Raw genomic sequence first — 22,858 nt, forward strand, 5'->3', positions numbered from 1 at the left:
CGTGTGTGTGTGTGTGTGCGTGCGCGTGTGTATGTACAGTATATGTGTGTATGTGTGTACAGTATGTGTGTGTGTGTGTTTGTGTGTGTGTGTGTGTGTATGTATATATGTGAGTATGTATATATGTGTGCGTGTGTGTGTATGTACAGTATGTGTGTATTTGTATGTGTGTGTGTGTGTGTGTGTGTGTGTGTGTGTGTGTGTGTGTGTGTATGTGTACGAGTGTGTGTGTGTGTATATATGTGAGTATGTATATATGTGTGCGTGTGTGTATGCGTGTGTGTGCGTGTGTATGTACAGTATATGTGTGTACAGTGTGTGTGTGTGTGTGTGTGTGTGTGTGTATATGTGTGCGGGTGTGTATGTACAGTATGTGTGTACAGTTTGTGTGTGTGTGTATGTGTTTGTGTGTATGCGTGTGTGTATGTGTGTGTATGTACAGTATATGTGTGTGTGTGTGTGTGTATGTATATATATATATGTGAGTATGTATATATGTGTGCGGGTGTGTATGTACAGTATGTGTGTATGTGTTTGTGTGTATGTGTGTGTATGTATGTATGTGTGTGTGTGTGTGTGTGTTTGAACTAAACTTTTTTCTTCTTTATCCACACACAGTTTTATTTTGTCTGTTACATCTTGCCGTTGATCTTGAGATGAAAAGAAGACTTGCTAATTGATTTTGTTCTCCGCACCACTCAAGGGCTTTGGTCCAGTGTTTACTTTTGTAAACTACATTTGTTTTGACTGGCTCAGGATTCGAGCACGGACCGGATCACTCCAACAAGCTTCGTATTCAATACAGAGTTAATCTGTTCTGTTGGAGGTCAGCCGCAAATTTCTAGCTCTTAATCCTAATTCTAAGGGGAAAAAATCACTTCTGGATAACAAACGATATATTACAGGAATTTTGACTTGTCTGGAATATTTTCTTGTACTAAATGCTTCGTGGATGATCCATGTAACACTACTAACACTAACAGGTACTGCACAGCCGATTCTGTCTGGAACTGCTCTGTAACGTTGGTCATAATCCGTCATCTTTACGATTCCTCTATATTGAACCACCGAAGCCAAACGAACACATCCCTTAGTTTGTAAGATAAGAAACAAATTGATACAAACAGACTCTTGTATTTTTCCCATTTCTGATGAAAGTTAAACTTTTTGCGCTCTAAGCTCGGGATTATCAAGATGACAGCCGGTGAAGTGTAGGAGGAGGAAGGCAAAGGTTCCATAAGATGTCTGTTCCTCGATTAAGAGCATATTAGTGCAAAACTTTCACTGACGCACTCATGAAAGCAGTGCTATTAATACATGGTACATTGTACATTGACTGATTTAAATGTCACCTTCATGCCATCACCGCTCGTACCGAAGTCTGGCATACGACCAAGATGCATTAACGCATCAAACTTATCGATATAATTATACGGATCATACGGCGATTTTATTTAGAATGTAATTTCTCGCTACTTCACTGTTTTTACTGCAAGATGGAAGCTTGTTGTTCCGGTGCTGGAAAGCAACAAGACTTGTGAAAACATACCAGCACAAGAGATCTTCATAATAAGGAACCCAACGGAGAGCAAGGAAGGAAATGCTGTAGGAAAGAAAAGAGGGGCGGGGTCCGCAGAAGCCGAAGATGCCATCACACGGGATAAGGGCTGACATGCGTAGCGATGTAAATGATTCAGCTTGCAGACACGCCTGAGTGAACCCAACACTCAGCCTCAATAATGCAGCACAGGGAAAGTGTGTGCTGCTCTTCTGTCTGCATCAGAGTCTCCGACGGAGAGAAAAGGTCCAAACCTTTTTCGAACAGCTAGTTTCTCCTTTCGATTGTCAGGATCAAGCAGTCCTGTTCTGCCGAAGGTCAGGTCTACAGGATCAAGGGTGGAGGTCTGAAATCGCCAATTATCAATTTGAAGCTTTGTGTCGTCGAACGTCGACGATTCTTCAGTTGCCTTGCCTTGAGGACATTAAGTCATTTTAACCGGTGCTGCATTTTGTTCTTAAATGAATAACAACATTGTTTTTGTTTTGTTTTTTTATGGTAAAATTTTGTCACTGATGGATGACTCCTGAAAAACTAAAAAAAGATATTTTTAAAAACTCCTAAAGATATTTAATCGTTTCTACGTGTTATTATAAAGGAAAAACTGTGGGGTATTTTTCTTTCATACATAATTGTAAATAAAATATCATTCATTCATTTTCTACCGCTTATCCGAACTTCTCGGGTCACGGGGAGCCTGTGCCTATCTCAGGCGTCATCGGGCATCGAGGCAGGATACACCCTGGGCAGAGTGCCAACCCATCGCAGGGCACACACACACGCTCATTCACTCACACACACACACTACGGGCAATTTTCCAGAGATGCCGATCAATCTACCATGCATGTCTTTGGACCGGAGGAGGAAACCGGAGTACCCGGAGGAAACCCCCGAGGCACGGGGAGAACATGCAAACTCCACACACACAAGGCGGAGGCGGGAATCGAACCCCCAACCCTGGAGGTGTGAGGCAAACGTGCTAACCACTAAGCCACCGTGTCCCTAAATGGAATATCAGTGGGATACAAATGACAGCCCAATCTCAGAGTCGTTTCCCCTCAGTACTGCCGAAATGGAAGATTTGACCCAAAAATACCAGCTCGAGGTTTTCCCTTTAACGATGATTCAGTGCTTTCAATGTTAAAGGCATGTTTCACATAAAACAGGGAAGGCACTAATCCCACTTTCAGCAAATTCATCCCTGCTACTAATCCATTTGTAATACTGATCTTAAGAAGGAACAGAGCCAAACATTAATGCAGAACATTGTAGGCATGCAGGGTTTGTGTGTTTCAGTGTTTCTTTCACATCAGAAAATGTCCAGGCCTGTATGAGCTCTGACTCATGGTGTAGGTTTGCTGTCCTATATGCAGCTAGAAGATATTTGCTTCTTTTAGCATCATCACAAATGCTTCCCATAATCAGAACTCGTTGCCGAGACGTAATTTAAGCACGGCTTTTGTTTAACGTCCGTAATGCGATTTGTTCGGCAGATGAATATCGCATTTGATGATGGATGTGAAGTCAGAGCTGTTACTGGAGAAAGCTTTTTGAATTGAAATAGTGTTGCAAAAGCACACGGGATAAGAGAAAGATTCAATCAGCAGTTATTCAGAGCAGCAATAATCAATTCTTACTTAGCAAAGATAATCAATATGTCTGTACTTGATGTGCTTATATCTTCAGGTATTAGGATCTCGGTCTCGGGGACATGCCTGATTTCGCACCACATTTTTCAGATTACAGTAATCAGAATGCAGATTTGTAGCACATCGATTTTTAGTTTGCGGGGAAAAAAACTGCGTAATTTAAGATGGCTGTGTCTGCAAGTGTGTGGGACAAAAGGGTCAGAGCTAATCTCGCATTAAGGTTCAGAGACTGTGTGTATATATGTGTGTGTGTGTGTGAGAGACAAGAGACAAGCACTTTCTCTCTAAGTGCTCTTCCTTGCAGGAGGAGTCAGACGAAGCTCTCAGGCGAACACGAGCCTCGTTGCAGTCTGCGGGTCCTCCACCCCACCCACTGCGTGTCCTGTCGTGGACATTTATCGGTGCACGCAGTTACCGATCTTATCACATATCTCAGAGGATTGACACGAAGTTGCTTCAAACAACTTCATCATCTTGTTCTGATTTTACCTTAAAGCAAAGTTAGGGTTTGGTGAGGGAAAAGAGATCCGAATCTAGACTTTCTTGCTACAAAGTGGTGTTTGATACAGGGCTATGATCAGAGAGTTACTCCAGAGGGAAAGAGCAGATCATGTAATTCATCACACTATGTTTCAGGTCCATGACAGCAGATGACACATAGCAGCGAGCAGGCAGGAGCCTTGTTGCAGAGATAAAAGAGCCTGCTTCTCTCCCACTCCTTTTTCCATTTAACCCGTCTCGCTCCAGTGGGAGCTGGCTGCCGGGTTGCAGTTAGCGTGGAGGCAGCAGGTGCCCCAGTGAGTCAGGAGACACATCCTGCTGGAAAACCTTCACAGGTGTCCGAATAAAGCTTCTGGAGCACTTTTTTGACATCGGTGCTCCAAATCAGAAAATAATCAGCCCTGAGGAGGTTTTAGGTTTTAAGCCGAAGCCACTTTTGGACCCTGTTTTATTGTTTGCTTTGTGAAGTTCGTATTTGGCGATTATCAACGCTCTTTTCTCCTCTTCTGTTCTCTGGTCAACTTTGTGGCCAGGGATGCCCTTCATGGCTAACCGAGAACCCCATGATGACCTAAGTGTCTCCCAACTTCATCAGACTTCTCCGGTTAACGCTCTCCTCCCGGGCGGGCATCAGGCTGATGTGATCCTGGCTCTGCTCCATGCACTGAAAACCATCCCAGCAGCATTTTCCACCCATTAGACCAAGGAGTCCTCTCTGTAAATCTGCTTTGTGGATTCATCAAAGCATCTCAATAGAGCTCTCCCTTCATGCCGCAGCAAATTAGAATTAATGTTGCTGATCAATATGGAAGAAATACTAGTTACAGGCAGCTCTGGCAATTTCCCATCAATGCAGTCATTAACACAGGCTCGCAATCGTTTCCACGGTTGCAGGTTGAAGGATATTTCTGGCCTCGTAATCCGAGTTCGATGTATTCAATGTGGTGTGGCCTGTACAGAATATCTGTTATTTCATCTTCAGCTTTAATTGAAAAGTATACATGAGTATTCTTAGCTATTGGCAGATTTTGAGGTATTTGAAACATCGTAGGGGACACGGTGGCTTAGTGGTACAGTAAGCACGTTCGCCTCACACCTCCAGGGTTGGGGTTCGATTCCCGCCTCCGCCTTGTGTGTGTGGAGTTTGCATGTTCTCCCCGTGCCTCGGGGGTTTCCTCCGGGTACTACGGTTTCCTCCTCCGGTTCAAAGACATGAATGGTAGGTTGATTGGCATCTCTGGAAAATTGTCCGTAGTGTGTGTGTGTGTGTGTGTGTGTGAGTGAGTGAATGAGAGTGTGTGTGTGTCCAGGGTGTATCCTGCCTTGATGCCCGATTACGCCTGAGATAGGCACAGGCTCCCCATGACCCGAGAAGTTCGGATAAGCGGTAGAAAATGAATGAATGAATGAAACATCATATAGAGATTTATTTATTTATTTATTTATTTATTTTTATTGGATACCCGAGACAGGAAATAAAATATTTGCCAACGTGTCCGCACTTCTGGGTTTTATCGATGTCTTTTCGATGCAATAAAGCATGTACTGCAAGTGCAGACGCAGCAACAACAACTTTATTAAAACTGACTGTCCTCAGTCCAGGAAATCATCATGAAGTTGTTACATACCCAGATTCAATAACAAAAAAAAAACAAAAAACAACTGAGACTGAACAAATAGAGCTTCTTAAAATCGTAATAAATCACAACAAAGCCTGGCATGTGAGTTTCTCATTTTCATCTTCTAGGATATTTATAAAATCCCTGATGCTGTGTTTTCTATACTTAGATTTTATGAAGCTCCTCAGATAGTTTGCACCCTAACAGTGAAGAAATCACTTCTCATGCTAGAATGTGAGAGCGAACAGAGGAGCGCTCGGCGTCGGTCACCTTTTGTACTGAAAAAGTCTTGTGTAGTAGAAGTGTGTATGAGAACTGTAAACTTTTTATTCTTTTGTGGATAGGAGTGGGCGCTTTTTACTCACATGTAGAGGGGAGTGAGGGTTTTTTATTTTTTGTGTGGGCAGGAGTGGGCAGTTTTTATTCATGTGGATGGGAGTGCATGGTTTTTATATTCAGGGGCCGTTTTTACCCTCATACTGTATGCAGGATTAGGTGGGTTTTACTTTCATTTGGAAGGGAGTGTGGGGTGTTTTTACTTTCATGTTAATCAGAGCGGGAAAAGATGGATTTTTTTACTCATGATGGTTGGACTGGGTGGTTTTTACTCATGATGGTTGGACTGGGTGGTTTTTATTCATGATGGTTGGACTGGGTGGTTTTTACTCATGATGGTTGGACTGGGTGGTTTTTACTCATGATGGTTGGACTGGATGGTTTTTATTCATGATGGTTGGACTGGGTGGTTTTTATTCATGATGGTTGGACTGGGTGGTTTTTATTCATGATGGTGGGACTGGGTGGTTTTTACTCATGATGGTTGGACTGGGTGGTTTTTACTCATGATGGTGGGACTGGGAGGTTTTTACTCATGATGGTTGGACTGGGTGGTTTTTATTCATGATGGTGGGACTGGGTGGTTTTTACTCATGATGGTTGGACTGGGTGGTTTTTACTCATGATGGTTGGACTGGGTGGTCAAATCTGAAGCTTAGGGAACTAAAAAAAGGCCTCATTGATTAACATTGGGGAGAGAGTGTGATTAAATGTAACTTCCAACATGTAGCTTCCACATAATTAAAGGCAAAAGCCTTTCCACATTGAAGTTAATGTTTCGAATAACAATGACGTTCTCTTACTACTGCAACTAATGCTGCCTTAATTCAAATTCACCGTGGCAAGAGAGTACCGATATATCCTCGAGCTTCCATGCAAGTCCGATACACATCTGTGTCGAATTATATCCATTTCAGCACAGAAACAGCACTCAAATGGGCATGAGATTGAAAATTTGCCCACAGGAAGCAATGCATTTGTGGCTTTTTAGTGCTGTGTGTCATAGAGAAGCAGCACAACAAGAGCCCCAGTACGACTCGAGTATACGCCGCATTAGCAATTAGTAATGATTTCATGACCACTTTTGCTTTTCACATTAGCCATTTTGCACATTAAATAGGAAACTGACTCCATCAGCGTTATCATCGCTTCTCCTTTATACTGATTGGTCCAATTGCTGTTTATTCATTTGTGAAGTCATTTTATAGAAAGTTTGCCTTCTGCAGTGAATCCAGAAACACGGCTCCGGATCCGTCACCCGGAACAGAAAAATCCCGTGACTGAAACACTTAGATCCTGCTTAAAAATATATGTAGATGTGACCAGCCTTAAGCAATGTGACAGATAGATATTCATTCGATTAGGAGTTAGTTTGTTTGCCTCGGGAGATGTTAACCGACCTTGAAATTCCCCCACTCTCTCGGGTGGAGTGATATCGGAGATGGACGCACTCGATCGAACTGATAACTTTTGCCCTTGACACGCATGGCAGACGCTCTAGAGCTCCACTCGCTGTCTCGCTCTCCGGTAAAACTCCACTGGAGAAGCTGTCAGTGCTCATGAAGTATCTGCACCGTCTGGGTTAAACGCACGACCTCACTCTATCCATCACCTCCTTCCTGCACGTCTCTATTCTCCATTTCTTTTGGTCTTGCTGGTTTACTTTGTCGATTTGCTTGAATATCCTGCTCTCAAACTTTCCCACCCATCGTTGATTTAAATTTGAATTTAAAACCAAAGCATTTCCAGTCCTCTTCCGTTCCCCGTAATAGACGCCTAGTCGTCGCGTATCTCAGCGACCGATACCTTCTTAACCGTACAGAGTCGAACAGAATAGCAGTTCAGTCTTTCCCGACTCTCCCACAGTTCTCATATCAGAGACTAATGGACTATGTATATTAATGGGCCTGCTGGAGGAATCACTCGCAGGATCTTCTTTAGTCTTGTTTATTTTTGATCGCTGCTCTCTGCAAAATGATGCACATTAAGAAAGCAATTCGTGCATCAGAATTAATTGGGTTTATTTTAGAGTTTGCATCGTAAGCACGGTTTTACATCCCTCTCCCCAGCGCAGGTGGATGAGCGCAGCGAAGACGGATGATATCCGTTCATTTTCCGCTAGTTAGATCTGATGTCTCTAGTGTGTTTTTTTTAGATATTTCACATGTATACGAAGAATCAAAACCCTTCTTGATTTGATGCTTAGTTTTCCTTGAGCAACACATCCCTCTCGGGTCAGGCGGAGCTTGTGCCTCATGCACATCAGGCGTCATCGGGCATCGAGGCAGGAAACACCCTGGACGGAGTGCCAACCCATCGCAGGGCACACACACTCACACACTACGGACAATTTTCCAGAGATGCCAATCATCAAACCATGCATGTCTTTGTACCGGGGGAGGAAACCAGAGTATCTGGAGGAAACCCCCGAGGCACGGGGAATACATGCAAACTCCACACACGCAAGGCGGAGGCGGGAATCGAACCCCCAACCCTGGAGGTGTGAGGCGAACGTGCTAACCACTAAGCCACCTTCTCAAATGAACAGCTTTATCCAATCGATCCAAATATGGCTTTGAGTTTGTTTGATTTATTTACTATCCAGCTCTAATAGTTTTACCATGTAAGGTTTCACAATGTTTGCTCCATTTGAAAATACTTGCCTTGCTTACTTACTGTTATCTTTTTTTTCTCCCCATTACTGCATTTTGTTTATACCACAGCAAAAATGTTTGTGATACCTGCAAGCTTTCTACTGCAGACTCATCGTGGTGCTTTTTTTTTTTTTTTCTTTTAACCGACATTAACACTGAACGTTGTACAATTTTTCAGAAGTTTCCAGGCGACTCGTCCGGTGTAAACACATCTGAAGCACTCTCGCTTATTAAATAGTTCCCACATGTCACATATGCAGAGCCTAATGGCTTTAACGAGTCTTATCGAAAAGCGTGTGAGAGCGTATTCGCTGTTCATTTGACTAATGGCACATATCTTTGATAAATGGCCTTGATGGAACAATGATCATTCTAACATGGGCTTATGAAAGATCTAATGCTTTGCTTTGCTTGTGATGGTCTTAAGAGAGGAGAGATACACATGAAGCCAGGCCCTGAGGGCAATATGGCAGAAATGCATCACAAAACTTGAGATAAACCGCTTAGTTTTAATGTAAACTCTGTGTCATGATATTGAGGTTCTGATTTTATACTTTTTTTTTTTTGGCAGAACCTTATCGTGTAATAAATAACCACATCATCTGACACCTTTCCATCTTTTCCCGTCTCGCAGACGGAGGAGGAGCCACGTCTCACGCTGCTCACCAAGGAGAGAGAGGCGGTTTGAGTTCGGTGCTCCGGGATCTGGTCAAGCCCGGAGACGAAAACCTGCGGGAGATGAACAAGAAGCTGCAGAACATGCTGGAGGAACAACTTACCAAAAACATGCATCTACAGAAGGTACGCTGAGACAATATGGGGAAATATTTTGCTGTGGGAAAGAAAAAAAAAAAAAGAAAAAATGATCATAATACATAACACGCTATGTCTCACATTATTTGCTAAGGCACAGGAATCGTGACCTCAGGAGAAAATTGAAATCTCTTCTACTCGTTTAACCTAAAATAAAACGAGAACAAACACAAAAAACGTTGATTTGTGAATTCACCCGCCTATAGAATGCAAGTGGGTGGGACTAGCTATTTATTTATTTATTTACCCCCCCCTCTCCTGCTTTCATACTGTTGCTTCACACACATCTAAAGAGGATTAACGGGCTCGTTTTATAGCTCTACCGCGCTAGCATTTTTGTGGTGAAATTCAGTTCAATCTTTTTCCTCTCACTGCGCGACGGTGTTCGCTAGAGGACTAAGGCAAAGGAAGCAATCCGTACACAGCAGTCGAGTCATTATTCATTCGACCGCTCTGCTGATTAACAACGACGCTATTAATCCTGACACCTGATCGTACTCAGAACAGTGCATCATGATGTCAGCTTTCTAATATTAATGTTTTTATCTGGTTCAGCTCGAGCAGTTCGGGGGCCGTCAGAGCGTTAGATGAGAACTCGTATATCTGGGATGGTTTTTATATTTCAAACGGTACCAAAGGCAGCCATCTTAGAAATACAAAAGACAAAAAACATTTTCTACACAAATTGTTCAAATGATTATTATTATTGTTGTTATTGTTATTGTCCAAGTAGACCTGAATCTTAGCAAACATGACTCATGAGGTTTCCTGCTTGTTTAATAAGCTGCATAAACTATCAGCATGATGCTGGAGGATTGTGTGCAGATCTAGCTCTGACAGGGTGCTAGGCAGCGTGTGTGTGTGTGTGTGTGTGTGTGTGTGTGTGTGTGTGTGTGTGTGTGTGTGTGTGTGTGTGTGTGTGTGTGTGTGTGTGTGTGTGTGTGTGTGTGTGTGTGGAGGAGGTTTGCTGTCACGATGCTCTGAGACTCCACCGAAGAGAGCTTATTCATCGAGAGCCAAAAGGTGGGTGGTTATTTTTTAACGATGAAGCGGTTAATGGTGCAGGAATAGAAACACTACCCCGGGCGCCCTGTCGGGCGTCGCGTTTGATGGGATTACACCATCTCACAGATCAATTAATGACAATTAACCTCACACAACATTGTCCACATTTCAAGAGAATACATGTCTGATTCACCAGTTAACATGCAGGTGGTGTTTCAGCGCACACGTAACACACAAAGTCCAACTGGTTTTTACGTAACCCACCGTCATACGTATCGCTATGGATTTAGATGTATTTATAATGATCGTGGAGGTGTTAAGCGCATTCAGCGTGGGAATATATATACGGACGGTTAAACCGAGCGCACCATTTTAAGAGTCGTGTACAGAAACGAATCGGATTAAAAGTCTGTAAATAAATCGCAGAACAGCCTACGCAACAGGTCGTGGACATCGCTATGAAGAACCTCGACCGGTCTTGAACGGATCGCGCGGTCGGATCGCTTTTAACAAGCAACTACGTCTCGGAGGTACGTCAGGGCAAGAAACGAGCTGCACTTAAGTCTGTTTTAAAGGAAGAAGCAAGGATGAAAGCAGTTAGTATTCCAGCCACTTAGGAGCTGATGTGTCCTGACAGAAGCTTGGCTGAAACAGATGAGTACAGTTACCTTTTTCTGACCCCATCGAACACCACCCGTCAAACTCATTTAAGCAAATGAGACACTTTACACTTGGACCAAAGGTTTAGCAGAGCGCTAACATCTTAACTCCTTCTGATCCTGTTTATTTATAGCTATCTATCTGAAAGATATGATCTGAAAATGATCAACGAATCATGCATCAAATCACTGCAGTTCATTATAAGAATAAGTATTCACCCATTTCTTATATATTTATTTTAGCATTGCAACCTGGTTCTGGAAGTTAACTTAATTGCGATTACATTTTTGTGACTTATTTTATCAAAATTGTATAATTTTAGCACGTTTATTTCATTGCTTTATTTTGCCCCCTAGTGGAGTGTAGAGACTCGCTTGTTTTTTTTTTAAATCCAACTCCATTATGTTTTACTTTTTTCAGTTCAGATATTGTCCACAACACCGTTTCTAACTTTATTCAACCGACCTACGCTATCTATGCGATACATCGGATCTAAACGTTAGCACCTTCTCTGGGAATCGGACGCACTTTTCAAGTGCTTTACTGTTTTATGCAAATTAAAAACCTTGAATGGAAAGTCCAAAAAAAAAAGTTGTGCACTCAGAAGAGGTAGAAGGAGAAGGAGAATGTAGATATAGTTATATAGTGGCACACATAGTTGTAGATGGTTTAGCATGTTTTAAATAAAGAGTCTGGGGCATTTGACCACTTGTGAAGGCTGTTTTCAAACCTCGGTGCTTTCGGTGCTTTTCATCACTGCAGAGACAAAAGTACAGAGGGGCGGCGCTAGACCTGATGGAACTAATCCAACTTCTCCTATAAACCCGAGCCTAACCCCGAACCAATGCGCTGTCGTACGACTCAAGTGTTTGGGCTAATTACTAATTAAATTTAGATTAAAAGTTAGGTTTCTCTGATGATAAAGCCATATTTCATAACATTTCTACCCATCTTTAGCAAACCATCTTTGATTTAAACCATCTTTTGAGTCTGGTCCCTCTCAAGGTTTCTTCCTTTGACTATCTAAGGGTTTTTTTTTTCTTGCCATAGGCTTGGTCATTAGGGATAAATATGAAACAATCAAATAAATGTGCACAAAAATGTTCTGTTCTGTAAAGCTGCTTTGAGACAATGTCCATTGTTTAAAGCGCAATACAAATCAAATTCAGTGAAACGAAATAATTCCAGAACGGTCTGCATATTTGTATCATGTATCTTGACGGCGCCACGATATCGACAAATCTAGCATGTTTATTTTACTCGGATCAAAGAGGTTAAAGCCACGCCGCATCACCGAGGCATTGTCCGTGCGTTCGGTTTATCCTTTAAACTCCTCTGTCAGAGCTTGTTAAAATCAAACGTAAACGCAGAAGTGTCTACTGGGATACTTGAAGTGATATTTAGTGAAACCCCCAGCATACGCGTCAGAGAACGAGGCCAGGAATAGGACAGAATGTATCCAGAGTGAGAGGGTGTTTTTGGTGATGAGAGGCTCAGAGACGGTCTGGATCCTTGGCCGAGTGGCACGAAGGTGTTATAGGAGCCCTGAGGGAGTTGTAGGTTACACAAATGTCCTACTTTAACCTTCACAAGAGGAACCAAAGTGGAAGAGGAGGGGTGGGGGTGGTGGTGCACTTGGAGAAAAGTTTTACTTTGCTTTTTCTGTAGTTTTATACACACAGTGCTCTGTTATACCACCTCTGTGACCGTATCAAGGAGTTTCCCCCCCCCTAATTGCTCCTTTCCAGGATCAGGTTCCTGTTCCTGGCTGACTAGTGGAACCTAGGGTTGCAAAATTCCGGGAATTTTCAAGGCTGGAAGCTTTCTATAGGAATTAACGGGGATACAGTATATGGGGAATTAACAGGAATATATGGCAATTAACAGGAATACATGGGAATTAACGGGAATATATGGGAATTAACGGGAATATATGGGAATTAACGGGAATGCAATATATGTGAATTAAAGGGAATATATGGGAATTAACGGGAATATATGGGAATTAACGGGAATGCGGTATATGGGAATTAACAGGAATATATGGGAATTAACAGGAATATATGGGAATTAACAGGAATATATGGGAATTAACGGGAATACAGTATATGGGAATTAACAGGAATATATGGGAATTAACGGGAATATATGGGAATAAACTGGGAATTTAAAAAAAATGCAGAGTTGCCTATAACAAGGAAATTAAATGTAGTTAAAAAAAATCTTGCAGCATAATTTTGTTTAAAACAACAAGATTTAATGCCATTTATCCTGCGTTCCTCGGTCACTTGTACACAGCACACTGCTTACTGGAGGGCCATTGAGGCCAAACCCCCTGCATGTACTTGTGTTCTTCCATAACATGCACAGTAACACTTTATTTTAGGCTCATTTAACTAGCTAATATTATTAGCATGAATATTAATAGAATATTGGCTATTTATTAGTACTTATTAAGCACATATTAATGCCTCATTCTGCCTTACCTTATTCTTCATTATTCATTGTACCCAATACCTAAACCTAATAACTAGCTTACTAACTCTTAATAAGCAGTGAATTAGAAGTGTTATGACCAAACAAAATGTTTGTATATGATATAGTTTATATACATTTCAGTATATTTCAATATAATTCCCATAAATTCCTGTAAATTCCCATAAATTACCTTCAATTTCCAATTTGGAATGTTTCCAAAATTCCCCAGATTAAGTTCTCGCGGAAAGTTTCCGGAAATTTACCGGAAACTTTTCGCCCCTCGTGGAACCCCATGTCGTCTTTTATTGTCGTAACTCATCTTCCTTAACTTTGTTCTGAGGTGCGTTTCTGTTCGCCACAGAAAGGTCGTTAACCATGTTGTCAGATGAGAGAGGTCAAAGCGAGTATGTGTGTTCTCTGAGTTCTCATAACCTTCCTGCCAAGCCTAACCAGTCTGGCTGTTCTGCTTTGACCTCTCGCATCTGACAACATGGTTAACGACCTTTCCTTCCCCACATCGTGAACATTAACCGAAGCCCTTGATCTGCTTCTGCATGATTTTATTCTGCGTACTCCTGCAAGGAGTTTACTGATCAGCTGATCGGATAAGTGCACAATTATTTAGGTGTATTATTCATTATGTTCCTATTAAAGTGGCCGGTGAGTCTATATGTCCAAACCCACCTGCCGCTGTCTTCTGATGTTATATCTTCGAAAGAGCCACCTGCGTAAGGAGGGGTGTCGACGTCTGTTCAGTATATGCTCTGAGTGTAACGAGAGAAGAGGTCCAGCTTGTTAAGGGAACCGGTAACGGTCGGAAAAGCTGGAGCTGATGGATCAATCGATAGTCCACTAGAGAGCTCTAGCTTCACTCTTCTCCTTTTCTGTCACTCCTTTCTATACTCACTTTATCTCTTGCATGATCTGTTCTGCACTTTGCTTACTCTCCTTGCTATTCGTCCATCATTTTTGCCCTCACGTCACATTGCTCTCCAGGCACCACAATGCACTTCCAGTGCAAAATGGCCGCCACGTGCCGAGTTCACCCTCGGTACGGCTGTGTTTCTTCTCCTTTTTCCTCGAGTAACCCAGAAGCTTGGTCCTCATGCATATTTGCTGCCACTGATGTCTACCGACCCAAGAACTAACAGGTCTACTTAATATTTGATGGCTGTACAGTGAATTCGTGAACAGGTGGGATTGTACTTCTATTTACTTCTGTAAGCAAGTAGCAACAAACATTCGGAGCTAAGGTTACCATCCGTGCACATGTTCTGTTTGTCCCCGTGTCTGTGCGGGTTCCTAAATTTCTCCGGTTTCGACGCAGACAGGCTAAAATCCATTACATTTACATTCAATTAAGGAGACAAAAACAGGCAGGTGTTATTGTGTCATAATGTCTGAGCCAGTACAAGTATACGACGAGGGACGTAGCTAGGCGTCAATGGCGTACGTTTGATTTTGACATCGGTGGGGACATAATTTATTTGACATCGGTGGGGTCAACATTCCCTGTATTTTGTGCATAAAACTCTTGTTTTAAGAATACTTCCTTACTCACATACCGGTATCCTGCATAATCACGTTGCATATTGCTTCATACAACGGAATATAGCTGCGGCCGACCTCAACACATTAGCGAGAAAGACAAAGCCAATCAAACAGCCACGTGGGTTAGAGAGGCGGGACTCAAAAAAGGCAAAGGCCAATCCTTTTAGAGAGGTGAGTTACAGAGGCAGGATTCATTGCAGGGGGTAAATCTGTTAACCGTTTGTGTTCCACTAGTTGCGCTATTGTAAAATATTTTTCAACTTATTTAATGATTCCTGGATAAATGTTAAATGAAATAAGTAAAAAAAAAAGCACAAGACACAGACGGACATCAGTGGTTATGTATAGATGTGTATATATAGGCTTGGTCGAATTATTGCTAGGGACAATTAAGTGTTCCCTGGATATTGGTAGGGACATGTCCCTACCGTCCCTACCCACATCGACGCCCTTGGTAGGCGTAATGTATGTTTCTAATATCAACATGCGTACAATCTAGAGGTCTAGATGTTTTCTGTCTTTTCTGTTCTTTCTTAACTAGTCTTGCGTACCCAGAGCTTCAGGCAGAAGGCTGAAGGTAGAAGGCTTTTATTTGCCAAGGATCACCCAATAGGGCGTCTAAATGACACGTAAAGCAACCAATCACAGTTTGTTTTGTTCGGCATGGAAATGTGACTTTGATGTCGTTACGGAAACAGCAACCATCGTTCGTTCGCTTAAGAAAATGAATGCGTCTGTAGGGTGAACTTGACATCATTTGGAAAATCGGGCGTTTAGCCGAGCCTCATGAGCGCTCACCGTCACTTCACGCCCAGCGAGACGTTCGAAAACGTGACGCTACGGTCTCCTGGAAATCCCGTCGTATCAGATGGCGACTTCGAAACTACTAAAGTGTTTCTATTTTTGTGTGACATACTCATGAGAGCGGGTATGATGTCTGAGGTTGAGATTATACATCTATTATACATCTCTCACCTCATACAATTTATTATGCAATACAGAGCAAACATAATGAGCTTCGAAACAAGTTTTATTGACTGTTTACCTCGTAATCGGGTCCTTGCGAAAGATTCGGGGTTAAAAAGTCAAATGAGATGTGGTTATTTAGTCACAAGGAGAACCTTATTGCTCAGAGAAGCAAAACTATTTATCTTTAAACATGGACTAGAGTTTTTACCGATGCTGCATTCAGGAGTTCCGCTATGTTCCTGTTCAAGCGCATTCCTGTCTCATATTCATCATTTTCTCTTTTCTGTCTTCTTGCAGGATCTGGAGATGTTATCTCAGGAGATTGTGCGTTTGAGTAAAGGCACCGATCCTGCACAAGATCCTAAGGCCACAGGCTAATATAAATAAATCACACACACACACACACACACATACACAAAAAAAAACATGCCGTGCCTCTGGGTCTGATAGACCAAGGCTACAGAGAGATGCTGCACCTTCATACCACACGGACCGGATGACTGGATCGAACCTCACGTCCACGCAGAGGAGGAACAAGCGCGTGATCCCTCGCAAGTCCTCAACTGCTGAATGTACTTAACACTCTAACACTCTGTGTGTCGTTTTGTTGTCTCTGACGCTACAAAGAGCAGGGCGGTGTCTTCCTTACTGACCCAGAATGCTTCGTGTCCTCAAGCTGCTCCGAACCTCCTCATACCGACCCCACGTGCTCGTCTGTGCTGACGAGAGGGTTTGTCTGTTCAGAGTTTCTGCTTCACACCAACCGCAGCTTCGTGTTCTCTCTCTGTGTCACGTGTAAATATGAACATAGGGACAATAAAACGAGTAATATTTTTAGTTCCAGACAATTCTAGGATGTTTAGAAATAGCAAGTGAGAAGTGAGCGTCGCGAAGAGAGTCCCGCTCCTCGTTAACGTCGGCTAGGTCCGTTACGTCTGCTGTTCATTACGCCAGCAATTTAGTGTTAGACATGTGAGAGCACGTGATTGGGCTGATAATTGTCAGAGCGTTTTGCACGTCAGCTCGGAGCGCTGCTATGAAGTAAATCGACCCCACAGCCCCACAGCTTCCGCTCGTTAAGAGACGTCTCTCTCTGCTTCTCTGCCTCGCCGCCTGCTTCGTCGTTTCAGCCGCGTTTTCAGTCCAGCAGGGAGAATCCTCTCGTTTCACAGCCGCTTTAACTCGAATGTTATGACATCATTTCGCTTAAACATATCAAAGCTTTTTAATAGTACACGAACGACATTTTACTCGCCACCCGTTCTACGGAGAACGTCACTCGGACACTACCGACGACACCCGAGCTCAGCGTTTATGCTCTTTTTTAAACAATTCAGCCCGTCAGAGATTTCCCGTAAACGTCCACATCTTGCTGTGTGTAAAAGCTTTGCATCGTCTTCAGTATAAACATCGAATTGTTGTGAAATAGTTTTTAATTTTATTTATTTTTTTTACATCACTGAAATCATGACCAAAACGCTACTAGGTTGTTCCTCCTGGGGTAAATATCTCTGTCCCTGGCATCCGTAGCATTTTTTCATAAAGCAGGAGAGGTTTTTTTCCCTCCAGGTTTCAGGCTTCTGTAAACATTTACAGCATTTGACAGACAACCTTACATATCCACAGGCACTTACATTTACCTCATAAATACAGCTGAGTGATTGAGGGTTAAGGGCCTTGCTCAGGGGCCCGGGAGGGGCAGCTTGGTGGCTCTGGGATTCAACTCATGACATTCTGATTAATAGACCAGAACCTTAACCACTAGGCCACCAGATTCCTTGTAAACAGTCGGCTCATTACACACTGAAGTCTCTCTCTCTCTCTCTCTCTCTCTCTCTCTCTCTCTCTCTCTCTCTCTCTCTCACACACACACACACACACACACACCTCCTCTTTCTCTCTCTCTCTCACACACACTCACACACACACACACACACACACACACACACCTCCTCTCTCTCTCACACACACACACACCCCTCCTCTCTCTTTCACACACACCTCTCTCTCTCTCTCTCTCTCTCACACACACACACACGCCTCCTCTCTCTCTCACACACACCTCTCTCTCTCTCACACACATTCACACACTCACACACACCTCTCTCTCTCACACACACCTCTCTCTCTCACACACAAACACACCTCTCTCTCTCTCTCTCTCTCTCTCTCTCTCTCTCTCTCTCTCTCACACACACACACCTCCTTTCTCTCTCTTTCTTTCTCTCACACACACACACACACCTCCTCTCTCTCTCTCTCTCTCTCTCTCTCTCTCTCACACACACACACACACACTCACACACACACACACACACACCTCTCAGCTGTGTCTGTCTGCACCCCCGCCCCCAATTGTGTCTAGTAACATTGTGTCTCTCTCTGAATAAAGACCATATTCCACAGATTTAGAGCTTTTATCATATAGAAATACTCAGATTGAACAGTTCACACATCACCGTGTCACAGCTGTATACTCTCTGACTCTCTGACTTCCTGTATGAGTGAGTGAGGTTTCAGTAAAGAAGAGAAAGAAGAAAAAAAGGAAAAGAAACCGGTCTTGACATTACTTCATCCTCCATGAAAATCAGACACGTTACAGATAGGATAAACAGAAGGAGAGGAAAGGCACGAGAGATGAAGGTGTGTATTGTGTCCAGCTGTAAACCTGGTAGCGTTACTGTACGACTGTACGCTCGAGACGGGTTTATCCACTTGTTTAAAGATTTAAGAGATCACTAATATGTTCTGTATTTAATACAAGATGATTGTAAAAAGACTGCCATGAATAATTTACTTTTATTCCTTCATTCCATTCGATATCATTTATACTTCATTTGCATGTTGTGTAACGTTTTAAATTTCTTCCTTGAACACTACGTAAAAAGGTCGTGACAGTCGAACGGTGAAATGACCAGCGAGCTCGCTGCGAAGACCTTCACCTTGAATATAGTGACATATTCATATTATAGATTTGTTTTTTTGTTTTGTTTTTTTTATCTTAATGAAAATGCTTCAAAATTTTCTCAATCTTTTTTTTATAATTTTTCGTGAATATCTGTCGATTCAGCTCAACGGCAACATCGCTGTTAATTAGGAACCGAAAGCAAAAGCAGTACTCAGTCAGAATTTCCCCTCAGACTTTCTTGTTATTTATTCATCCATGTTTGTCAGCTGTCATGTTCGCTGTAGAGTCTGATTTCTTGACGTCTTGCAGCGTTAATAAAGAATGGCTGGAAATGAAATGAATTTTTCTCCACGTTTCATTCACGCTGGTAATTGTTTTTTGTGTAAAAACTTGCCTTGAGATGTTTGTTTATGGTAGCGGGCATGAAGCAGCTTTAATTAGAAACGTGTTGCCTCGTGATGTTTAGTAGAGCTGAAACGTTACTGCTTACAGTGTATTTACACACACACACACACACACACACACACACACACACACACACACACACACACACACACACACACACACACACACACACACACACACGTACAACATCCATAGATTACATCAGCTATTGAAAAGAACTCGAGAGAGGCGAGTCTTGACCTCTCTCTCTTGCTCTCAATATGTTTCTCTCTGTCTGTCCCTGTTCCTCTCCCTCATTCCCTTCCTCCCTTTCTCTCACTCTCTGTCTCTTGATCCCGACTCACTCTCGTCTCGTCCTGGTCTCGGACTCAACGTCGGCGGCTTCGATTCCATTTACAGTCAATTTTCTCATTAGCTCAAAGGTCCAGGGTTTATAACTGTTCATAACTGTTCACTACTCATAGATGGGCACTTTATAATGAACTGTCATCATGGGGGATGCCAGACATAAAGCCGTTATTCTTTACCCAGATATCTTTTGTGGGAAGGAATTTTGTTGGCTCGAGTTTGCATGAAACAGCAAGTCCTGTCTTTAGGCGGCTCAGCAGATACGATTCAGACATGTGATTAAATACCAGTCTGTTTTTGGTAAATTTAGCTTTAGAACTTGCACATTTCTGCAGACTACGCACACTCATCTAACGTGGGAGAATTGTTGTAATATCAGCTCAAGGTGAGACCCGTGATAGCCGTTTGGAAAGATGAGCTGAGAAACCCGTTAGGAAAAACAATCTACGAACCGAATGAGAAATTTTCAAAATGCAGTCTGTCAGCAAGCTTGAACCCTGATGGCTTGGAGGAACCTGGGGTGGGGGGGTAGGTAGGTAGGTAGATAGGTAGATGGATGGATGGATAGATAGATAGATAGATGGATAGATGGATAGATGGATAGATGGATAGATAGATAGATAGATGGATAGATAGATATAAATAGATAGATAGATATAGATGGATAGATAGATATAAATGGATAGATAAATATAAATGGATAGATAGATAGATAGATAGATAGATAGATAGATAGATAGATAGATAGATAGATAGATAGATAGATAGATAGATATAAATGGATAGATAGATAGATAGATAGATAGATAGATAGATAGATAGATAGATAGACAGACAGACAGACAGACAGACAGACCGACCCATCCATCCAAGTGGACTGGTTTCTCAGAAGAATTCCAGTAGAATGTAGTGCAGTTGGTTCGCATTAAGAAGAAAACTTTCGTAATAGCAACAAAATTTTAATTGAGACCCCGAATGTCCTCATATGAGGACATAACATTTTTTCACAACTTTCATTATTGTCTATATATATTTATTGTAGCAACCTTATATGAGGACTGTTAGGTATAATTCTTTTGCGAAACTGCTTCCTTGAACACACTGATTACATTTATAGTTATCAGCTATGAAGAGAAGCAGTCAGTAGAAATTGTAATGTACACAACAGTAACACACGGGTCTCAGGAGGTTAAGTTACTAATCATTAACATTTATCCCTATTGAGCAAGCTGGAGGTGACGGTGGTCAGGAAAATTTCCCTGAGATGATATGAGGAAGAAACTTAGAAGGGGTGACACTGTACAGGAAATGATGTCAATGTAAATAATGTCCTTTCTACAGCAGTTTGTAGTTGAGTGGAATTAAGCAACCAAGAGCTCCTGAGGAACTAACAGGTCAGAACAATTCCTTCCTGCTGAAGTCTTCAAACGATCGCCGATGAAGACCCGAGCACAAAGATGACTGACGCAACAGTAGCTCAAAGAATCCAAAGTCTGCAGGCGGCCTCATCCACAGCAATCCCAGGTGTCACTGGCTGTCCATGCAGATCAATGTCCAGCAGACTGCACACCAGGTGATGAGACCAAGATCCAACCAGGGGTAGGGCATCAGAATTAATAAAGTAGGTCCAGAAGAAGAAGCGATCAGACTAGGAACTCAGAACATATCTGTTTTCAGCAAATAACATAAGAACGCCTGTGAGCCGAGTGAGCGGTGAAGCTTCTCTGATTGATTGTGAAGGGAACATGGAGTGTTATATGATGAGTAAATGAGTATCCTGTAAAAGAAAAAACAACAAACAAGGCTTTATTATTCATAGGAAACCTAGGACACAAAAACATCCAGGCTCAAGTCATGTTCAAGTCTCATATACTGCATATTTCAAGCCCCTTTATAGTTCTGGACATATGATGTGTTGTGTTTTTAATCCGTGATTAATCAGTTCATCCACACATCCTGATGTAAAACTTAAATTTCCTCTTAACTCTTATCAATTTAGAGATAAATTCAAGCTGAATAAATTAGCGGTAATTGGGGCAACTTGAGAGCACATGCTTGGGCTTCATGTGAGCATAGCTAATTGGTTTTCTTGTATTTTTCACGCCCTTGGGGATCACCAAATGTCCTAAGGTGAGCAGAATGTTTCTACTAAGTCGAACTGGCAGGAGATATTAGTGAACTCGGCCATTCGATTTAATTAAGCTGACACTTTAGCACCCTTTCAAATCTGCTGCTTAATTAAAGGCGCGCAAGCTCCCGGTCTGCTGCTGGACCTCCACACGGCTGTAATTACACAGTACAATGAAGTCTTGGATGGTTATCGTTTTATTATCAGTTCAGGGCTACGTTTCAGAGCTGTTTCTTAAAACATCCCATCAGAGGACGAGGGTCAGTTCGTACCAGCGATGGAACCAATGCTGTCGCAGCTGAACTAAAGCTCATTAGGTAAACTTTTAATTATAATAACGAATTAGCATAATCGCAGACTATAGGCACAGGATTTACCCAGAAAACATTGCAATCACAGATCACAGGTTCTGAAGCAGCTTAAACAGGAGCAATGACGTGCTTCATACATCATTTTTATCCTACAGTGAAAACCACAGGTAGAACAGGTAGAGTCTCTAGTGGGGGGTGGGTGGGGGGGACACACAGTGAGACTTGGTGGTGTGTGTGTGTGTGTGCCTTGCGATGGGTTGGCACTCTGTCCACGGTGTTTCCTGCCTCGATGCCCAATGACGCCTGAGATAGGCACAGGCTCCCCGTGACCCGAGAAGTTTGGATAAGAGGTAGAAAATGAGTGAGTGAGTCTCTAGTGTCACTGCTGATGTCCTTCTGTAACTTTTTTAACACTTCTTTGAAAGTAGAAGGTCTTCGGGTCTGGAACGTTTGTGGAGAAAAAAAAAAGAAGAGTTGCTGCTGATGTTTATAGCTACATCTTAGCTAGCTATAGCTTAGCTTAGCATCTGACCGCGAGCTAAACCGTTCGCCTCACTACCTTACGTTTGCATTCATGTCTTGAATCCGTATCGAGTGTTTCTCTGCAGACATGAACGTGAATTTGACCTACATCAGACAGATTATGAATGACCCGAAGCACGTTTTTCTTTCCTCGTGAGCGTGATGACGCTTCTGTCTGTGCTTTCCATTTATAAGTAATGCTGAGTAAGCGCCCCTCCTCATCCTCCTCGCGTTACTCCTTCTGTCGACCTCCCCGAGTCGGGGATAAATATTTCATGGCAGGAAGATTATTTTTAGGAGGGTGTAGACTGAGAGTTGCCCACATTAGGTGCACTGAAACAGGCAGTACGATTAAGTATATAGGACATCCCTTGCTCTGGGCTGCACAAGCTTTAATAAACCTTATTTATTTAATTTTAACTCTTATTTTAAATATATTACC

General features: G+C 42.4%; 1 protein-coding gene across 4 annotated transcripts in view; it reads left to right on the forward strand.

Moving 5' to 3' along the window:
- Positions 1 to 16,205, forward strand: part of gripap1 (GRIP1 associated protein 1) — a 59,153-nt gene extending 42,948 nt beyond the window's left edge. For all 4 annotated transcript variants that reach the window (XM_027151240.2, XM_027151242.2, XM_027151241.2 and 1 more), the window contains 2 exons: positions 8,953 to 9,119; positions 16,092 to 16,205. In XM_027151240.2, the coding sequence (XP_027007041.1) occupies positions 8,953 to 9,119; positions 16,092 to 16,172 (248 nt within the window). In that variant the 3' untranslated portion in view covers positions 16,173 to 16,205. The remainder of the gene's footprint in view (positions 1 to 8,952; positions 9,120 to 16,091) is intronic.
- The last annotated feature ends 6,653 nt before the right edge of the window (positions 16,206 to 22,858 follow it).

Source organism: Tachysurus fulvidraco, chromosome 14 (genome assembly GCF_022655615.1).
Source record: "Tachysurus fulvidraco isolate hzauxx_2018 chromosome 14, HZAU_PFXX_2.0, whole genome shotgun sequence".
Classification (NCBI taxonomy): Eukaryota; Metazoa; Chordata; class Actinopteri; order Siluriformes; family Bagridae; genus Tachysurus; species Tachysurus fulvidraco.